General features: G+C 39.2%; 1 protein-coding gene across 14 annotated transcripts in view; it reads left to right on the top strand.

The window, feature by feature from the left end:
- Positions 1-18,165, top strand: part of MICAL3 (microtubule associated monooxygenase, calponin and LIM domain containing 3) — a 189,519-nt gene that overhangs the window by 100,457 nt on the left and 70,897 nt on the right. For 11 of the 14 annotated variants that reach the window (XR_015707008.1, XM_087767975.1, XM_087767974.1 and 8 more), the window contains exons 18-25: positions 1,569-1,664; positions 3,848-3,904; positions 5,798-5,902; positions 8,430-8,537; positions 11,178-11,285; positions 11,958-12,144; positions 15,112-15,200; positions 16,370-16,457. Coding sequence is in view for 13 of the 14 variants with exons in the window: in XM_087767975.1 (XP_087624101.1) it covers positions 1,569-1,664; positions 3,848-3,904; positions 5,798-5,902; positions 8,430-8,537; positions 11,178-11,285; positions 11,958-12,144; positions 15,112-15,200; positions 16,370-16,457 (838 nt within the window). In the remaining variant the exon portion in view is untranslated. The remainder of the gene's footprint in view (positions 1-1,568; positions 1,665-3,847; positions 3,905-5,797; positions 5,903-8,429; positions 8,538-11,177; positions 11,286-11,957; positions 12,145-15,111; positions 15,201-16,369; positions 16,458-18,165) is intronic. The other 3 variants (XM_087767980.1, XM_087767983.1, XM_087767985.1) reach the window with 3 other exon arrangements.

Here is an 18,165-nt window from a genome sequence, read left to right as displayed (position 1 = left end):
TGCAAAGATGCTTGTAAGATGGAGATCACATGTCTTTTGGTGCAGATCTTTTCTGACTCTGGATGTCTGATGCTTGTTCTTTTGAGATGGTCCCCTGGAGTGTGATAAAGGTGCAACAGTACAAACACTTTTCAGTAATACTGTTGGAACTGTAGTTTTTGAAGCTACGCAATGACTGAGATGACCACAGTCATCAGGAGCTGAAATCTTAACAGAGGAGAACTTACAACACCAATGATTTCTGCAAATATTGTTTTTCATACTTAAGTTTCCTATTTAAATCTGCTGACATATCTTTCCTCTTTCCTATAGCCATCTTTGCATGCTCAGAAATGCATCCTACTGGAGAACTGAACGTGTACTTCATGTACCTGTACAATGTTATATTCTGAGATCTGCCATGGAAAAAATACACGAGTTTGTGAAAATGTTGAAATTTGAAATGCAGACTCAGCCATGGTCAGGTGAAAGTCCATGAACAGCTGTAGTGGTTGAACATGTTATCACCCTTTCAGCTAGAAATTAGTGACTTCACAGCCGAGCCTTTTGAAACAGCATATAAATGTTCCTCATCCACTTCAGTGCAAAGTCATGTGCTTCAGTTTAAGCTGCTTATAGCATCTGTTTGAATTAGAAGAGTTGATTCCCGCCCCCCAAAAGGAAAGAGAATAACCAAACAGATGTTAGTGCCAGCTCAGCTGTAAGGGCAGTAAGGAACATCTGTAATATCTTTAAACAGCATGATGTTTCTTTGGAGGCTATCTAACAGTAGCTTTGGATACACAGCTTTTTTTTTGCAGTGCAACGATTTCCAGATAGAGTCTGGTGAGAACTCAAAAGAAAAAAAAAAATCAGGCAGAAGATACATTAATAATCAAGAAGTGGTGGAGAAAAGATGGTACATAGTAAGGAGGTACAGAACTGGAAAGGCATGTTTTCTGGCATATTAAAATGAGGACATGTATGTACATTGTATAATATTCAGACTATTAGATGTGGCTACATTTTAGCTATAAACCAGCTGCATTTCTGTTCTAGTAGAATGGCGGAGTACAGTTTAACTTGCCTGAGATGGTTTAGTATCTGTAAGTTAGAGGAGGGATCTGAAGCTGAGAACAGAACACTGTGGCTTGACTTGTATTGCTAATGAACTGCAAGCAAGAGTAATTAGGTCAACAGGATGGGTATCTTTAAACATCGCAAGGCTCAGCAATAAGTAATTTTTCATGAAGCAAAGAGCAGTCCAGCTGTGCTATGGAGAGTTCCAAGTTGTACCTTTCACTGATTGTAAGACCTTGAGTCAGAAACTCAAATGATGATTGATATAAGTGCATGTTGGCTGCCCCTAAGAAGTACATGTCAAATGGATATGTGATCGTGTGGCTATGGGTGAAAAACTTTGGTCCTTCAGCTTCAGATAAAATGTGGCTTTAGGTCATTCGTGAGAGGTTTGAGCTTAGGATCACGATCTCTCAGTTCACGTATTCTAGCCTGTCTCACCAAAGCCAATGGTAATGTTATCTCTTTTCTACCATTATTATGATTTTTTTTTTCTGTTTTAAAAAAAGATGAGGAATAAGGAACGTTCTCGGACCTGCCCCAAAAAAGTGATCATGCTCTCTTCTTCTTCTCCACCTTCCTCTCCACCGTATCCCAGGCAGCAGGTGATTCGCTCTGCATGCTCTGTCCCTCTCTCTTCATCACTGCTTGTACAAGTGACTAGATCAGTTACTGGGTATCCCATTTACAAATGCATTTCCAATTTTCTTTTTTCAGATGGACTTTTTCAACCTCTTAGATTAGAAACAGGTTGGCGTTAGCTCACCAGAAGTATGATTATGATGATTATCTGATGCATTGGAGACTCTTGGATTTTACTGTAGGGTAATTTGTAATTACCGTAGCCTTTTCCAGTTCTGAGTTGCAACAAAATAGAAATTAAATGTTTGGAGTAGTGCAGGGAAAGAAAATGCACCTTTTCTCTGTCTCCACTCTTCATTTAAACAAATGTGAATGAAAATTTGCCCTCGTATTCATGAGACTTTCAGGATTACTTGTATGAAGTGCCTTTTTAGAGTGTTGTAGTGGCCTGCACATGTCCAGTGTGGTCTGTTTCCCCCATGCCCAAGCCTTTGTCTCACAAGAGTTTGTGTTCAGTCTGTCTAAGTTTGAATTTGAAGCAGTGAGAGCTGTTCTGAACAGAGTGCATAAAGTGCATCTAGATGTTTGTGCACGTGTTTGTTGTTCTTCTAGTTAAATTCTACCTGAAATCCTTTAGTATTTGTGTCTCGTTGTACATGGTCATTGTGCTTCTTTGAGTTGTATCTTTTCTTAATTTTTATTTCGTTTTTCTACTGCAGTAATAAATTCCACTCTTCCCTGATCGATCCTGAACTAACCTTGAGGTGATAAAAAGGCAGCTGCAGTTCCATAGACCTCCCGTAACTTTAAATAGTACAAATAAATTTCCCCATAGGTGGAGAATGTTTCTTTGCTGTACATTTGTATTCCTATAAACTCTCTAAAGGCATGTTACCTTTTAGCAGAGTAGACAAGACTGATTCTTGGACATAAAGTTTGACTTGCCTTATTGCTGTGATTTCTCAGTGTTGTTGCATGTTACATTTAATCTAGTCTAATTATTGTCAGCCTCTGGAGCACACGTTCTCCACTGCATCTCTGGTGTCTGCATCTGCAAGATAGGTCAGGTCTGCTTACTGATCTGATTTAAAACTGTCCTGACAAAAAAGTGGTTAGTTCTCTGGCACGCTGTGGACAGCACGGTGCAAGAAAAAGGACACAGGAATGGACATCTAGGTAGAATGGGTGGGGAAAGCTCTTTTCTTAGCAAAACCCTCATTTAAACTGAATTGAGTGTAATTTATCAGGTGATGTGATAGCTGGCTGCCTTCCTCTTGTCAACATCCTTTGAAAATTTTGACAGATACATTTTATGTGAGAAGAAGGGTTTTCCCCAAGCTTACAGATAGAGAAACTAAGGCAGTTAAATGCTGAGTTTTACTTTTTAATCTGTGGCATGGGATTCATTTTCCATATAGAGAAGTTGGCTTTCAGTCACTAAGGACCCCTTAGCTCTGTATTTTCTCTCACTAACTTCTTCAAGTGTTTGTTTGTCTTGTGTCTTTTTGGTTGCCTAGTTTAGTCGTGAGAGTGAACTCCTGCTGGGTCTGAGTGTACTTTGACCATTTTGTACGTTGTGTCCCGTAGGAAACGTTTTTTGCATGTCTTCTTGCTCAAACAAATAGTTAAAAAAATTTTGGCTTCCTCCTTTTAACTCTGAGGAATTTTTACCCCCTGTGCTACAGAACTGATCTGTTAGACTCAGTTGAGAGGAGTCTACTTTTGGAGACATTCTTTTTCCCTTAGGAATGATTTCTTTTCCTGAAATTGTCTTGGCCCAGGCCTCATAGCGAGTCAGATGGATCTATGTCCTTGTTACACTGATGTCTTTTAAAACCTGTACCTCTGCGCTTCTAATGCATTCATTCTGCCACTTCTCTTAAACTTTCTGTTTCCTTCCTTTGATCTAACATCACAGTATGAGTTATATTGATTGTCTTATCATCTTTATCATACTAACTTCATTACATTGTGGTACTATATTGTGGTTTACTGGCCTAATATGGATATATATGGACTGTTTTTTAAAATTTTCCCTACAGGATCCATGTTGTTATTGCCAGTTTTAGAATATTCTTCTTAATAAACTGTTCTGCTATCATTATGGCCTCTTTTCTGCCTGCCTCAGAAGAAAAATCAGATCAAGTGTGTTTTGCTTAGGAAGTTGGTCTGTGGTTGTTATTAAGCTCATAATTTTTGCCTGCAGAGAAACAGGGAACCTGGTGCCGACTCTCCCGGGGAGCAGAGTCCCAGACAGGAAAGGGTAAAGAGCATGAGCAAATAGCATGGATGCTGATGACACAAGGCTGTGGTGGATGTGTGTAATACGGAGGGCAAACGTACTGGGTAGTGAAACACACTTATCCTAATGCTGCTGTTAACACGCTGGAACTGCTGAGAGTTAATTGGGAGTGATTATTTCTGTGTGATACCCACATAAATGCATAACAAGCCTTCATCAACAATTTGCTATATGCTTTCATTTTGCTGTAGATCTTGCACTTAGGCTCTTCCCATTCTTCTTTTTCTCTTACACCTCTTTATTGAAGTATGCGGTGGCTGTAGCAGAACAAGAAGAGTTATGTTTTGTGCTAATTCATGTGAACATGGTTGCATTGTTTCCACTGCTTGCTTTCTGGATCGTTAAACAACTGGCATTCCATCCTGCCTCCTACAGGCCAAAGTAAAAGGAAAAACGATGAGGCATTATTTAGCACAGAGGCTTTGAAGCCTTCTTAACAATGAAATATTCAATGGTCTGTCTGAATGGCTCAGTATTATACAGAAGCACGGTAATAGAAAAGATAGGCACTCAGAAGAATTGGTTGATTTGAATTCATATTGACAAATTAATTGACATTCCAGTAAAAGCTTTGAATGGATTAAGTCATAAGTGGTAGCCAGCTATAAAACTGTTGCAACTTTCAGAATGTGTTCCAACAAAAGACTCTTGTGGCCCGAATGTTTTCTGACAGGCAGTAGAAAATGAATAAGCGTGTGTCTGCAGTGACACAGAAGCCCACAGCTTTATAATAGGCCCTAGTTTTAGTGAAAATGATGTAGTAGGAAGGAGTGGGTGGAACTGAAAGCAGCTGAAAGTAGAGAGTATTATAAATGTATCTGAATGGGAAAAGTGTTTCTCGTAAATTGGGTGTAAACCCAATTTTCTGTTCTGCTTTGGAGGACAGCTAGGAATATGTAGCAGCACCCTGGCATTCTTGACAGATTAAGCCTGAGGGTTCTTCATGCTCACGTTTGTAGTTCCTGGTCCATTTACTTTTGAACTCTACAAACAAATTAGCTGAAGGCTGTGTGATATTGCTGGTGATACTCCTGTCCTGTACATCAGGCCACAAGCCAAGTCTTTTTTCCATGTCACTAAGTACACCACACAACAGTCGAAGGAGATTGATATGAAAGACCAGAAGAGCAGAGATGTCAAATGTTGTGCCTGGGATGTGTTGACATGGCAGTGCAGCAAGAACAAGTAGGGCAGTGAAGTTGCAGAAGTAAAACTGGCAACTTCTGTGATAGTTTGGTTTTGCTGTGCTTTGTTTCAGCCAGCCAGCCGGCCTCATTACGCATCCTCTTTGGTAAGCACAGGATTCACTTTTCATATACCAGTGGAGATGAACTCGTTCTTTGAGAACTGAAGTACATTACCCTAAAAAAAGTGTTTCTGTGCACAAAATCTGAGAAACACAGGTATGTGCAGGTTTAGATATGTAAAGGAAATCCTTGAGAATTGAGAACTATGGTGAAATAAGTTGGCAGATAAGCTCCTTTGTGACTGATAAAGCGCCCCCCCCCCTTTTTTTTTTCTTTTGTTTTTTTTTGGATGGTTATGCCAGAGAGAGAGGCACACGCTTGTTTGGTTTTGGCTGCAGCAGTCCTAACTAGGAGAGTTGTGAATAACGACTAATTCAACTGTTTTTTCTTGCCCTTGAGGGTCAAAACTTAGCACTTCGTTAGAACAGTACACATTGGAAAGAAATAATTTCCATTTATGGGAAATAAAAACAGTCGGCACATGGGAGCTCCTCTTACTGTTCTGCATGTGAATTTCATACCTTTTGTCTGGCATTTCAGTGTCTGTTCCTTTTGGGGCTTTTTTTTGCTGGTTTGTTTACTTCCTCCCTCCTTCCTCATCTCGCAGAGATCTCCTCGTTTATTTTCTGATGACCAAGTGCCTGAGAATGTTGAGCAAAGGGCATGTCAGCTGGCTGCCCTCCTGGAGTCCAGACCTGCAGTGAGGCATCAGGTGACTACAGCCATGCCTATCTGGTATCCTGTATCAGTGTGGGATTCTGGGTAGCAGTGACATCTGGGTTCAGAGGGACAGAAGAATTCACCAAAATACGATGACCATTGCTGTACAGTCATGTGGTTAAAAAGACATGGTCAAGTCTATTTTGTGTAGTGTTTTTATCCTACTTGCCAGTTCTTAACTGTCTCCTTGTTTGATGAATGACAATGTTTCTGTTTCTCAAAACATAATATAAACCATAAGGTAAAAAACAGCCTCCAAGCTTCAGAGTACATGCTGAAAGCCAGCTGCACTCCAGATCAAATCATCTCACAGTGGTCGTTTACCGGTCAGTTGCTCACAAATTTTACTTGCTTCTGGAAGCAAGAACATTCGCATTTTCCGAGCATAATTCCTGGCTCTGAAGTACTACTTTTGTGTCCATGCTTCCTGTGTACTTACTTCCAACGGTAGAGTTGGCAGCTTGTGCAGATTTTCTTTGACTCCAGTGTACGCTTTTGGTTTGGTTTGGTTTTGTGCTTAATTTTCTCTCCAGTGTGTCGTCTTTGGCATATGGGAGCATGCCAGTTTGTACAGTGGTTTCTTTAGTTTCTAGTTGCTTGCCCATATCTCTGTGTTCAGTTATCTTCAACAGCATTTGGCAAACTGGAGAGTGCTTTTGGAAAACACCATCTGCATAAGTGATTTTTTTTCATAACTTATTGTTTTGAGTTAACCATCCAAAATCAAGCTCTCTTCTTGGGCTGGAGTATAAACAATCCCAGAACTTTTGCTGGTAGGCATAACTTTTCCAAGCCATGTCAAAAGGAAATTTTATAATATTTAGGTCACTTTCCATTGCTGTTCTTTTGGGGATGCTGTCTTTGATGATAATTAAAGTCAGTGAAGCTGTTCTCGAGGAAGGAAGAGTGAACCTTTGGCTGGATTTGAGATGGAATTTGGGAACATAGAAGAAACCATGAAAGATTGGGTAAAAAGACTAATTTAAACATATTACCATTCACTTGTTAACGGGTGACACAACTGAAGATCTCGGGCATGCTCGTGTGCATGTCCTTACTCAGTTGAAATGATGATACAGAAATGAACATCTAGACCAAAACATCTTGCTCCTACCTTTTGTGTTGCTCTCTAGCATTTGTAAGCTCCTTTTGAGGGTGGAAAAGATTAATAGCATTACAATGCAAAGATAGAAATTACATTTGAAACTATGTAATTTCTTTATAGTGCAGAATTAAGGAGGAGAGAAAACAGGGGAGATGGAGAACACAAAGTAGAGGAAAGGATAAAGTGGGTAGGGCAGAGAGGAAAAAGAGGAAACAGATGTTGGAACACTGCAGGCAATGATAGATTACGATGTGGGATTTAAGGGAAAAAAACAAGAAAAATAGAGTAGTAAGAGAAAGAAAGCTTAGCAAAGAAAGACATTTTCAGAAAAGAAGTTTGATTAAATGTTGATGATCTTAAATACAGAAAATCTGTGTATAAAATGAAGTTATATTTCTTTAAATTGGGGAAATTGTGAAAGCCAAGCTATTTTACATTTTTTCCCAGTAGATTTAATCTTGAGGCTAGGCTATTCTAAGTGGCTAGAAATAGCTATTTTCGCGGGTCATGCAGCTACATGACATTTATTTTTCCTTTTTATAATGGAAAACATAATTTTCTTGTAAAAGAAGGTCAAATATTTGAAACTTGCATAATTTTTTTTTTCCAGATTATAATTTCTAGCAATGCACAGTTTCTACCAGCTATTTGTCTGATGCTTCCAGCTATTGGTTTTTTGCTATTTATGTGAAGTATTTCTTGGGAGACAGGCATAATGAGCCATAGAGATAATGAGAGGGATATGTTGGAAGACCAAATTTTGAGTTCTTCTGTGAGGAACCAGTTTCAGAAGGATACAAATTCTCAGTTTGGGATTTATGGTTTGCCGTTTGATAAGCAAGAACAGCAGATTGGTTTATATTGTTTCATTCTTTTTAGTGTGATGTTTCCAATCTGCTTACAGTAAATTTTAGGCTGGAAATTTGCTGCTAATTACTGGCAATGCATACAAGTTAATTTCTTTCTCTTCCATCCCCAAGGAGAGCGGGCTTTTGGTTTATATAGTTAAAATATAGAAAAGGTCTCACATGGCTTGAAATACAACCTTAGTGTCTTGGGCCGGTAATGCAGAACAATGGGAGATACAGGAGGAGCAGAGGAAATTGATTTGGGAACTTTGCCAGTGGCTTAGTTGGTTGGGTTACAGGAGGCTGGACATCTGTGGAAGTAGGTAACTGCTTCCAAATGGTCTTAAATAACTTAAAACCCAGTAAAGAGCAAATTAAGAATAACTTACTCTGCCTCACTAGGGAGAAAGTGAAGATACACTGGACATTTTTCTCCGAGTTTTTCTACAAGAGTCTTTAAGAAATTTTTTTTTATGGTGGGCAGAAGGGCCTGAGTTTTTTTTATTTTGTCCTCTCTTCCCTCTGTAGCCATGTATGATTGTTTTGATTCTTATTTTATTTTTTAGCCTGAGACTGAACCGTCTCGCCGATTCTTTGTTGACCAGTGGGAGCTTTCCCTTAGCCTCCGTTCTTCTAATCGCCCTTCTTCACCTTCATCTGACTCTCTTCGACAGGTAGCATTAGCCTGAGCGTTGCAAGGTGCACTCAGCTGTGTTCGCTTGCTGCACCCTGGTCCCACCAGCCAAAGACACACCACAAGAGATGGCTAGGCTTGCAATGCTTCACCTGCAGAATGCAATGTCTGTGCATATTCATGCACAAATGAGAAGCCAGAGGCAACCTGTGGCGTAGCTTGGTTATTGTCAGCCATAAAGCAGTTTAAAACTAAATATATTTAACATTTGGTGTAAATGAAAAGCTTGTGGTACATCTCACTCTCAAATCAGTTTTTTTGAGCACTGATAGTCCTTCTGGCTTTACAGTAAAGCTTTCTTGTTTTGCTTGCTGCTTCTGTTGAGATCTTGGGCCAAACTGCAGAATGTGTTTGTGCATATATGCTTAATGGACAGCGTGAAACAAAAAGTACTTTGGCTTTCTGAAGAATCACTGAGAATTTGAACTAGTTGCAGTTGTCATACATAAACACCAGGAACTTGATTTGACCTAAGCTGGAGTGGGTTCTTTGCCCACTCTTGAAAATGTTGCAGAACGTTGTATATCTTGAAGGCTTTTGCCCACGGGAGAAAAGATAAAATGCTTCATTTAAAACCTAGTATTAGGCCAGATGTGATGTATAGCAAAAAAGCAAAACAAATCAGAAACACAGAACCCCAAATGAAAAATTCAGCAACTAAATTTCCCACACCAAATAGTCCAAGGTATTGTGAGTTAAGATCAGCATAATCACTTGTTAAGCGTGGAACTTCATATGTGCCAGTAGAAATGTAAAGATCCTGAAGCATCTGCAGTTAAGGTTGGATGAAGGTTTCAAATCAAAACTTGTTCAGTGGAAACCTGGTTCAGCTAAAACAAAATTTTTCTCATGGAAAAGCTTGAACTGTCTTTTAAGAAAACTTAAAAAGCCTCAAAGGTTTCTGGTCTTTTAGAGGAAAATGGAAAACTCCTGGCCAAATGATTATGGTTGCCATTGAAGATCAGCATTGAATGAAAGGAAGAAAATTTTCCCAGCGGGCAGCATTTTAAAATGTAATATTTGACAAGATATGATGTATGACATTTGAAAAGCATGGCATTGAAAGACCTGGAAAATTTTGGAAGACAAATCATGTGTTATTTCTTGCATATATAAATACTGTGGGTGCTCTGCATTTTGGGGTGGAATCGGTAGACAGGTAGAAGTTCTTTCTGGGTAGAAAATAAACCCTCATTACTGCAGTGGCCCAGAGCTTAAGAAATTTGGACTTCAGTGATAGCAGTGATAATCTCTGATGGCTGAGCACTCCATTTTCAAAATCTTTTTCCTCAAAGTACCACCCATTCTGTGGTGAATTTCAGCTTTTGTGATGCTTCCTGCTGTTCTCATGTCTGAACATGTGAAGGTCTTAAACATTCCTAAAAGGCTAATAACTATACGTATGAAATTTATGCTGTTTTATTAGTTGTGGGAAGTAACTAGTGTGCTTCAAACAAGTTCTGCTATATGAGTAACGGGGGTTTTGAGATACAACTTTAGTCCTTTCCTTCAGAATACTGTTATCCTTGGTATTTTACACTTGCCAGAAGCTAGAGTTCCTCTCTGATGATCCTTCATTTGCTGAGGAGACTCCAGCTAGAAACATTCATAGCGCTTCTTAGTCTGGAAAAGGAAAATTGCTTGGCGTGCCCCTTGCTGCTTTGAGTCAAATACATGGCATTTGCAGTGTGATTGAGCTAACAGGGTTGTAGCCACATAATTTTCTTAACCATGTAATTATTGCCAACGGTTGTAAGTATTTCCTGTGAAAAACACTTCCTCTGCTCCTGCAGGGACTGAACTTGGCTTGCAAACATTCATTTTGTACCATCTAAGGTAACAGCCAACCTACCTAGATTTCTCAGAATACTGGGGGGTTTTTAGATATCCAAAGTTATGGGCTCAGTCAATACCCATGATGGAGAAAAGCCTAGTCATAAAGCAGTGTTCACAGTTGAACAAGTATATGTTCCAGACATATACAGGTATGGCTTAATGCATTGGATGAGGCTCTTGCATCTTTTTTCATATAAACCTCTATGTATTTTTAGCATTGGAAGAATTATTTTTGAATCCCTGTGAGTTCCTTAGTTAAGGATTTCTTCCTGCTCTATGAATGCTCTGTAAATGAATTCTTTCCAGTTGTTAAGCATATAAATATGCTGTTGTGATCAGCATGGTACACTAGACTATGTAACGTGTCTTCTAAAAGATCTTTGTTTCTGATGCCAATTTTACCTGGAACCTAAAATCTTAACCTATATTTGGCCTTGTCTTTGAGAAGTGTCTATGCTCAGGTTTCCAGGTGCAAAATACCCCACAAGCAAAAATAAGATCTGCTTTCTTCATCATCATCATAGTATTTCTAGAGCAGTTACAGAAGGCAAAATGCAAGCCGCCTTTACTGTTGTTTCAGTTGATCCTGGACTGTACTGGTGATTTCTGACGACACTAGTAGCTTTGCTATTACTACTTGTCACTTCATATTGTCCACTGTCTTGGCATGATTTGACCTTTCTGCACCTTTTCACCACCTAACCTATTATCATTTTAGTCATTTTTTAATTTGATTTTTTTTCTTTTCTCACTGCCCTATTGTTTTATTCCATCCATCTGGTAGAAGTATATAAAGATGTACACAGGCGGAGTGAGCTCATTGGCTGAGCAGATAGCCAATCAGCTTCAAAGGAAAGAGCAACCCAAAACCCTTCTAGACAAGAAGGAACTGGTAAGACGATGTACAGAAGATGATGCGTGTTTGTGATTAGATGTACTGTAGATCTGAAATATTGTGAGTGTCCAGTTGTTACTACCACTGATGGAATCTGTCATAGCTTTGTGAAAGACTTAATTTCCCTTTCTCCATCTGCCCTCACTCTTGTCCTCATTTTCCTTGCAAAATCTTTTAACCTAATCTCAGCATCCAAGAGTTGTGCATAAACGTTTGAGAAACTGCTTGCCCTATCTATGATGATGTGTTTGATCCACTGGGGCCACTTCTGCCTTATTGTTTTCTGGAGGAGATACTGATTTTGATAAGGTCTAAGAATTGCTGTTTGAGGGATTTCTAATGGTTTTGACTTTCCATCATATGCCTCCTTCAGTCATTTATTTCAAGGTTATCATTAATTAGTACTGGTGTCCACTCTTCCATCCAGAGCTTATTTTACTCTTGACATATGTAGGCATGGCACCCTAGGACCTTCTTCCTTGGACAGTAAGGTTAGTTTTTGGTGTCCTGGTTAGACCTGTGAATTGTGTCCAAGAACTGCAGCATCCATGTGTGAAAAACTGCAGCATCCAGATGCTCCTGTATCCGCATAAATGAAGAGAAAATATGACCATGCAATCTTGGTGAGGCCGGACACACACAAATTTAGCCATGCCTGTTTCTGTCTAGGGCTCGCTCAAAAAGGAGTTCCCTCAAAACCTGGGAGGCAGTGATGTCTGTTATTTCTGCCGCAAGCGAGTCTATGTGATGGAAAGGCTGAGTGCTGAAGGCAAGTTCTTCCACCGCAGTTGCTTCAAGTGTGAATACTGTGCAACGACTCTGCGCTTGTCATCTTACGCCTACGATATTGAAGATGGTAAGAGAAATTGCCTTTTTGTTGGAATTCTCTTAACTGTCCTGGAAGTCTGTCTAGTGATTTCAGCTCTCTCTTCACTTAAAAATTATTTGGTGAGTTAGGGAAGAGAGTAACTTCCGTTCCAAAGACACCATCTTTCAAACTGTTAAAACTGTATGGATTTCCTGTGGAGGTCATGCTGACAGCAAAATAACTGAGCTGTTAGGCATTAATTTAACATAATAACAGCTGCTAGAATGCAAAGAAACAAATAGTGGTTGGGGGCTTTAAAAGGGTTTGGAGTCCGAGTTCAAAGGCTTGACCCTTTACTCTTACTTCAGTACCGTCAAATGAGGAAACTCTTAGTGTTTAATACCACTTAAGAGAAAATAACACATTGGAGACAAATGGAGCCAGCTTTTTCTTCTTGAAGACATCGCAACTGTCCAACTCTGTTTATTTTAGATGAACTAAAATAGGAATTTTATAATCAGAGGCTGTGGTAATAGCTCATTAAAGACTAAGTTCTGTTTATATAGCAAAAAAATGGAACATCGAAGTTGAGTAGAGGTAAGTCAATGTTATATATACAGAGAAAGTGTTGACGTAGTTACTGAAGACTCAGTAATGACTCTTGTTTTCTGTATGGGATAGACTGAGAAGGAAGGAATATGATTACAAAACTTGCTGATGACTCAGTTAACAGACTCTAACATGCTAAGAATTAAGGGAAGCTTCAGATATACCTAACAAATTTGAGAAACCAGACAATCTGGCAGCAGATGAAACTTAATTTATCAACAAAGTGTGCATATTGAAAGTAATAATTTGAAATCACACATCACTGGTGAAGAGTAATCTCCTAAGAGTAGCAATGGGTTGCATTCTTTGCTTGACTAGTGATTGACAGAAATTTCATGTTTTCTGAAGAAAAAATATGAGAAAGTATCTCAGATAAACCTTTATTTACATCAGTAGGTATGCCTTTACTTTCTTCCACAGCTGCCATTTATCTTTACTCCTATCTCAATAAAACATATGTGTAAAATGATGTAAAACTAGTGAGAGGTTAGGTGGAAAGGATTCTATACCAGACATGATGATGTAGAAATGAAAATCACAGGAGAAAAGTGTTAGTACTGATAGTTTTCCCCACTCATTGAGGCAAAGATGAAGTAAAAATTGTAAACTGATATGCTACAGGATGAAATTCTGAATATTCTACTGCCGATTGAAATGTTATAAAATTGATAGGTGTCTACTGTGTGTAGCTAGGAAGAATCTTTTTGCATATGCTGGGTAGAATAATGGCCATGGAAACACCATCTAGGCTTAAGGGGCAAAAAGAACCAAAATGATGTATTGATGATGCATTATATAATGACTTGACTTAATGGACTTGCTCGGTCATGAAGAGTTGAGGAAACTCAGAATCATCAAACCCGTCTCCCAGTAAGGAATAGAAACCCCATTATTACTTGTCCGGAAGGTCAGCAGACTTGGCATGCGAATTTAAATGGGCCAATGATAATTTTGAAATCAACATCTAAAAGTAAAAGCTTCACCAGTAATCAAAGTTGGGGAAAAATCATTTTTTGAGCGCTGCTGTTATTTTGGGCATTCACAAGTAACTGCATATCTGATTATATGATTAGCAATAACAGACTGAGCTCGTCTGTCAGCTCTATGGACTGAAACAGTTTTTGTCACCAGATTAGTGAATTCCCCCTGCCAGGAGGCTTATGTATGCATTTATGGCCAGATAGTTTTCAATGAAGCAAACACAAAGCTCGGAGTTTCAGCACAGTGATAGCATTGATTCTGAAATGATATTACATGCCTAACGCTTGTGTATGTATATGAAGCAGATATGGCCAAACAGAAATGTGTGCTATCCCATCTAATCTAATAATTGTGAAGATATAGCTTATATTTCATTCTGAGTTTTCTTTGAGAGAAAAAATAACAAAGCTATACATGCATTGTTGCTATTCATCTAGCTGTTTGGACTGATGAGTGTTCTGCAGCATTCTGCAGTCAGTGTCCGGTTTTAGGCTTCAAAGTCTGAGAATTTTTATGTAAGAGCTTTTCTGTTGTTGCTCTCCTCAGGCAATTTGGAAGAGCAGTTTTTGGAAACAGTAAACATTAAGAAATGTTTATTTAGGCAGAGACTTATCGAAAGATAGGATTTCTCACTTTTCCATCATAAAACAAAGCATTGTGCAAATACCAGTCCAGAGAAACTAAGAGGAGGGGACAAAGGTCAGAATAGAGGTTTGGAACGCATAGCAAAGCAGTAGGGATGCTGTGGGCTGCATATACCAAGCAGGATACGCTGACAAAGGTACACTGGAAAAGAATTATGTGCCATCCATTTGCTGCTATTATTATTATTTGTAATACGGTATTACTAGTGCTGCTTTGGCTTCCTGATAGTGTTCAGATACTGGTGAAAACCCATGTAGACTTCTGGGGTGTTACTAAACCAGTAGTATCACAAAAGGTCTTAATTGTGAAAATGAATCACTGGTTGATTGTCCTTTTCACAAGTAGCCACTGTGCATTTTTAGAGATGGTTCTTTGGGAGTTAACATTGTCCTCTCCCACTTTCCTCTGCTGGTTGTATTCATTCTTGCTTTTTCCAAAAGTGCTTCTGCCAGCTTTTCATGTGATGATTTCTTTGTTCCTCACACACTGCCGCATTGTTAGCATGTGATACCACACAAGCCTCACAGCTTTGCTTTGGTGTTTGATAGGATTTTAAGCTAAATGGCTGTCAGGCACCCAATGGAAAGGAGGCTAGCTAGGAGGGGAAGAGAGGAGGGCTGGAGTTAAAACTTCAGATAGTGTTTGCCTCCATGTGTAGTGAATAAACTAGATGGAGCAACAGAAATGGCAGCAGAAAATAAGTTGCAGTGAGGTGGACGTTTATATTGTGCTAAACTGCTGTGTTCTCATAGCTGACTGTCATTTGTGTTTTATCTGCAGGTAAATTCTACTGTAAGCCTCACTACTGTTACCGACTCTCTGGTTATGCTCAAAGGAAGAGGCCAGCAGTGGGTCCTCTGTCAGGAAAGGTAACATTATTTTCATCTAACATGTCATGTTAATAGGTTTTGATTCTTTACATTGAAAAAGTAAATATGCTGAGTTTTTTTCAGAAAGTAGAAAAATTCAGAGCGCATTGAGTTGCTTTTTTATGTCATAAGATCTTTCAGTTTTATAAATTTTGTTTAAAAGGAGTTCCTTTACCACTTCTCTTTTCATGGTTCTTATTTTAAAATAATGTACTGTCCCATTCAGAACAGGATTTTGATTTGTTTTCTTGTCAGCTGAAACAGTTATTCAGTCCATGCAGAGACTAAATGAATTATAGTACCAGTTTTGGTTTTGCTTTCTTTCTCTATGTTTTTTCTTAAGATGAAACAAATTATTTGCATTTCCTTTGAAACTTGAAGCTCTACCCGACTTGCATAGGCTACAAAGACGACCTGCCTTCATTTCTGAAGGTTTTATGTGTGTTAATGGGAACCTGTGTGGAAAGAAAAGATATCCTTTTTCCTATACTATTGTAATGGAAGCATTTGTGCTTTAAATACAGGATAAAGATCCACTGTATAATACAGAAAAGTCTCCCAGCTTTTGTCATTACAGTCCAAGGCACTTGATTCTCTCCTCAACCCCCTTTTCAGTATTTTTGCATACTCTGTCTGAGCAAACTATATGGTAGTCTCTTAACAAGTTCTGTTAAGCTTGCATGCTACAAACTGTCCTTCCTCCTTAAATTATATTTTCCTTTGTGGTAGTGGTGGTGCTTGTCTTTTTGCCTGTTTGTCAGGTTTTATTAGTACAAGTTGAAGCTGTACTCTTTTTTTTTTTTTTTTTTTTTTTTTTGGAAGGATAAGGGATCCATCACAGTATTTGTGCTATACTTCCTGCCAAAAATAAAGACTAAAAACGGTACTTGTTTTATTTCCTAGATGAGCAGACTTCAGGGATCTTACTGCTTTGACTTTCTTGGATGTCCAGCTTGTTTTTCAGAGCTTTAATAAAGCCATAAATAGAGAAGGAACATACTTAGTTCAGACCTTGCCTTATGTGATGATTAAGGGGTATCTTAATTGCGAGAGGGATGTCTTCCAAGTTCAACGTGTTCAGTACATATAACCTCACATGAAAAAAAAAGGAGTATTGCTGAGGCATTGTCAATTTTACTATGAATTTAATTTCCCCCTCATTCTTACAGGACACCAAAGGACCTCAGCAGGACGCCATGGCAAGTGACGGAAGCGGACGGGCAAATACCATCTCCGCCGCAGCAGAGAGGGCCCCAGGTAGCTCCGCTTCCTTCTTTAGCAGGGTGGTGCAGTACTCTCTCGGCCTCTTTGACAGAGTTAGGGTGGCAAGCCAGCGCCTGCAAAGCACAGTTTCCTCGATTGGGCACCAGGTAGCCCAGAACCCTTTGGACTCCTTTTTCATGTGTCAGCTGATGGCTTTTGGGGTTCCCTTTCTCTATGTCCAGTCAGAAGTTCTTGTGCAGATCCTAGGGGAATTCTGTGGGCAGCCTGCTGACCAGTAAGAAGTAATGTGACCCAACTTTGAGCTGTATAATTTGTGTGATTTTTGGGGTGCCGTGTGAATTCCGTGCGTTACGTGAAAGTCTCAATATATTATTTTGCACTGTGGCTTTGGGGCCTAGATGTTCTCGGTCCTTTCAAGGACGTTATCTGGAAGAATTCCAGGAAAACACAGATGCTCGGTTGAGGGTCTCCTCTGAGTGGGCCCAGATAAAGAGCCCTGGTCTGTAATGTATGCAGCTCAGTGTTAGTGAAGTTAAAAGTTCTTCTGATGGACTGGAATAACTCTCAAACTGGATTTCTGTGTTTGCTTGAATTCTGGGTGTGGTTTCTTGTTCTCCCAAGCTTCTCTTCATTAATCTGGTACTTGAATGGGAAAGATCCCATTATCTCTGGATTGTTTCTCCTTTGGAATTCTGTGTGTCTCTGGCAGTTAATGGGATCGGATTCCTTAAACCCCTTGAATTTCGTGGTGCTGGCAGGTCATGGCGCTCTTCCCTCACTGCCAGAATCTGTGCTGCTCTTAGCCATGGCTTTGGGAATAGGGTGGTGAATGTGTGTGTCTTACTGTGAAGTAGTTTTGCCTTTTAACTTGAAATTCTAATTCCTTCTAACATGGGAGAAGTGTCTGTGCTACAAATGCTCGTTTGCCCAGCCCCTAAGTGCTCATTTAGTGATGTCAGAAAAAGGAAGAGATTTGATTCCTAATATTTGTTCCAGAACTAAATCAGCTGCTTTTAGAGATAGAACATACTTAGAGCAACACTTTGAGAAAAGAACGTTTTCACAGTGCTAGTTGAAAAAAGACCCTAACAACATGCAGGCAAATAAAAATCATGCTTTTGTTTGACTTTATGTATTATTCTTACAAGTGTTTCTAAGATTGTAACTGAATGCAGTCCAACAGAAATTTATTCTTAGTGTGTGCAGTTGATTCTTGAAGTGTAGTTACTTTCATGGTTTCCTCTTTTGTTTGTGTGGAATTTCCATATGGCAAAATGGAGGAAAGGGAAAAGGTATGGAAGAATGACATTTGCAAAATGCTGTGGACAGATGGGATAACTACAGCATTTTTTGTGCAACTGGATAGACTTCAAATTGCTTTCTCTAAAAGTGAAGAGGGTTTTTTTTTTTTTAGCTGGAGCATATTTGTTAAGATGAATGGAAAAAAAATATTTCTTGGAGCATAGGGCATCTGATGTGAGAATAGGATGGTTTATAGAGTGAAGCTATTGGTGATGTGAAGTGGAAGAAGGAGAGTTTAGAGAGAGAGAGAGAGAGATCTCAATGAGTTTATCAAAGCAATTGTTGGCAGAAAGTCTCCTTCCTCTGATTTAGTCCTTCCAACTGATAAAATTTAATTACTCACTTTTATAAACGAGCATTCAGTAAATGTCATCTAAGTGAACACTAAGTAGAGCAAGCAATAGGCCATGGTTTGCTATAAACTTCTATAAATCAGATA

This window comes from Nipponia nippon, unplaced genomic scaffold, assembly GCF_047370975.1.
Source record: "Nipponia nippon isolate SJK-2023a ecotype South Korea unplaced genomic scaffold, ASM4737097v1 scaffold_3, whole genome shotgun sequence".
Classification (NCBI taxonomy): domain Eukaryota; kingdom Metazoa; phylum Chordata; class Aves; order Pelecaniformes; family Threskiornithidae; genus Nipponia; species Nipponia nippon.
Note: the sequence above shows the minus strand (reverse complement) of the source record. Positions and strands in the feature narration are given on the sequence as shown.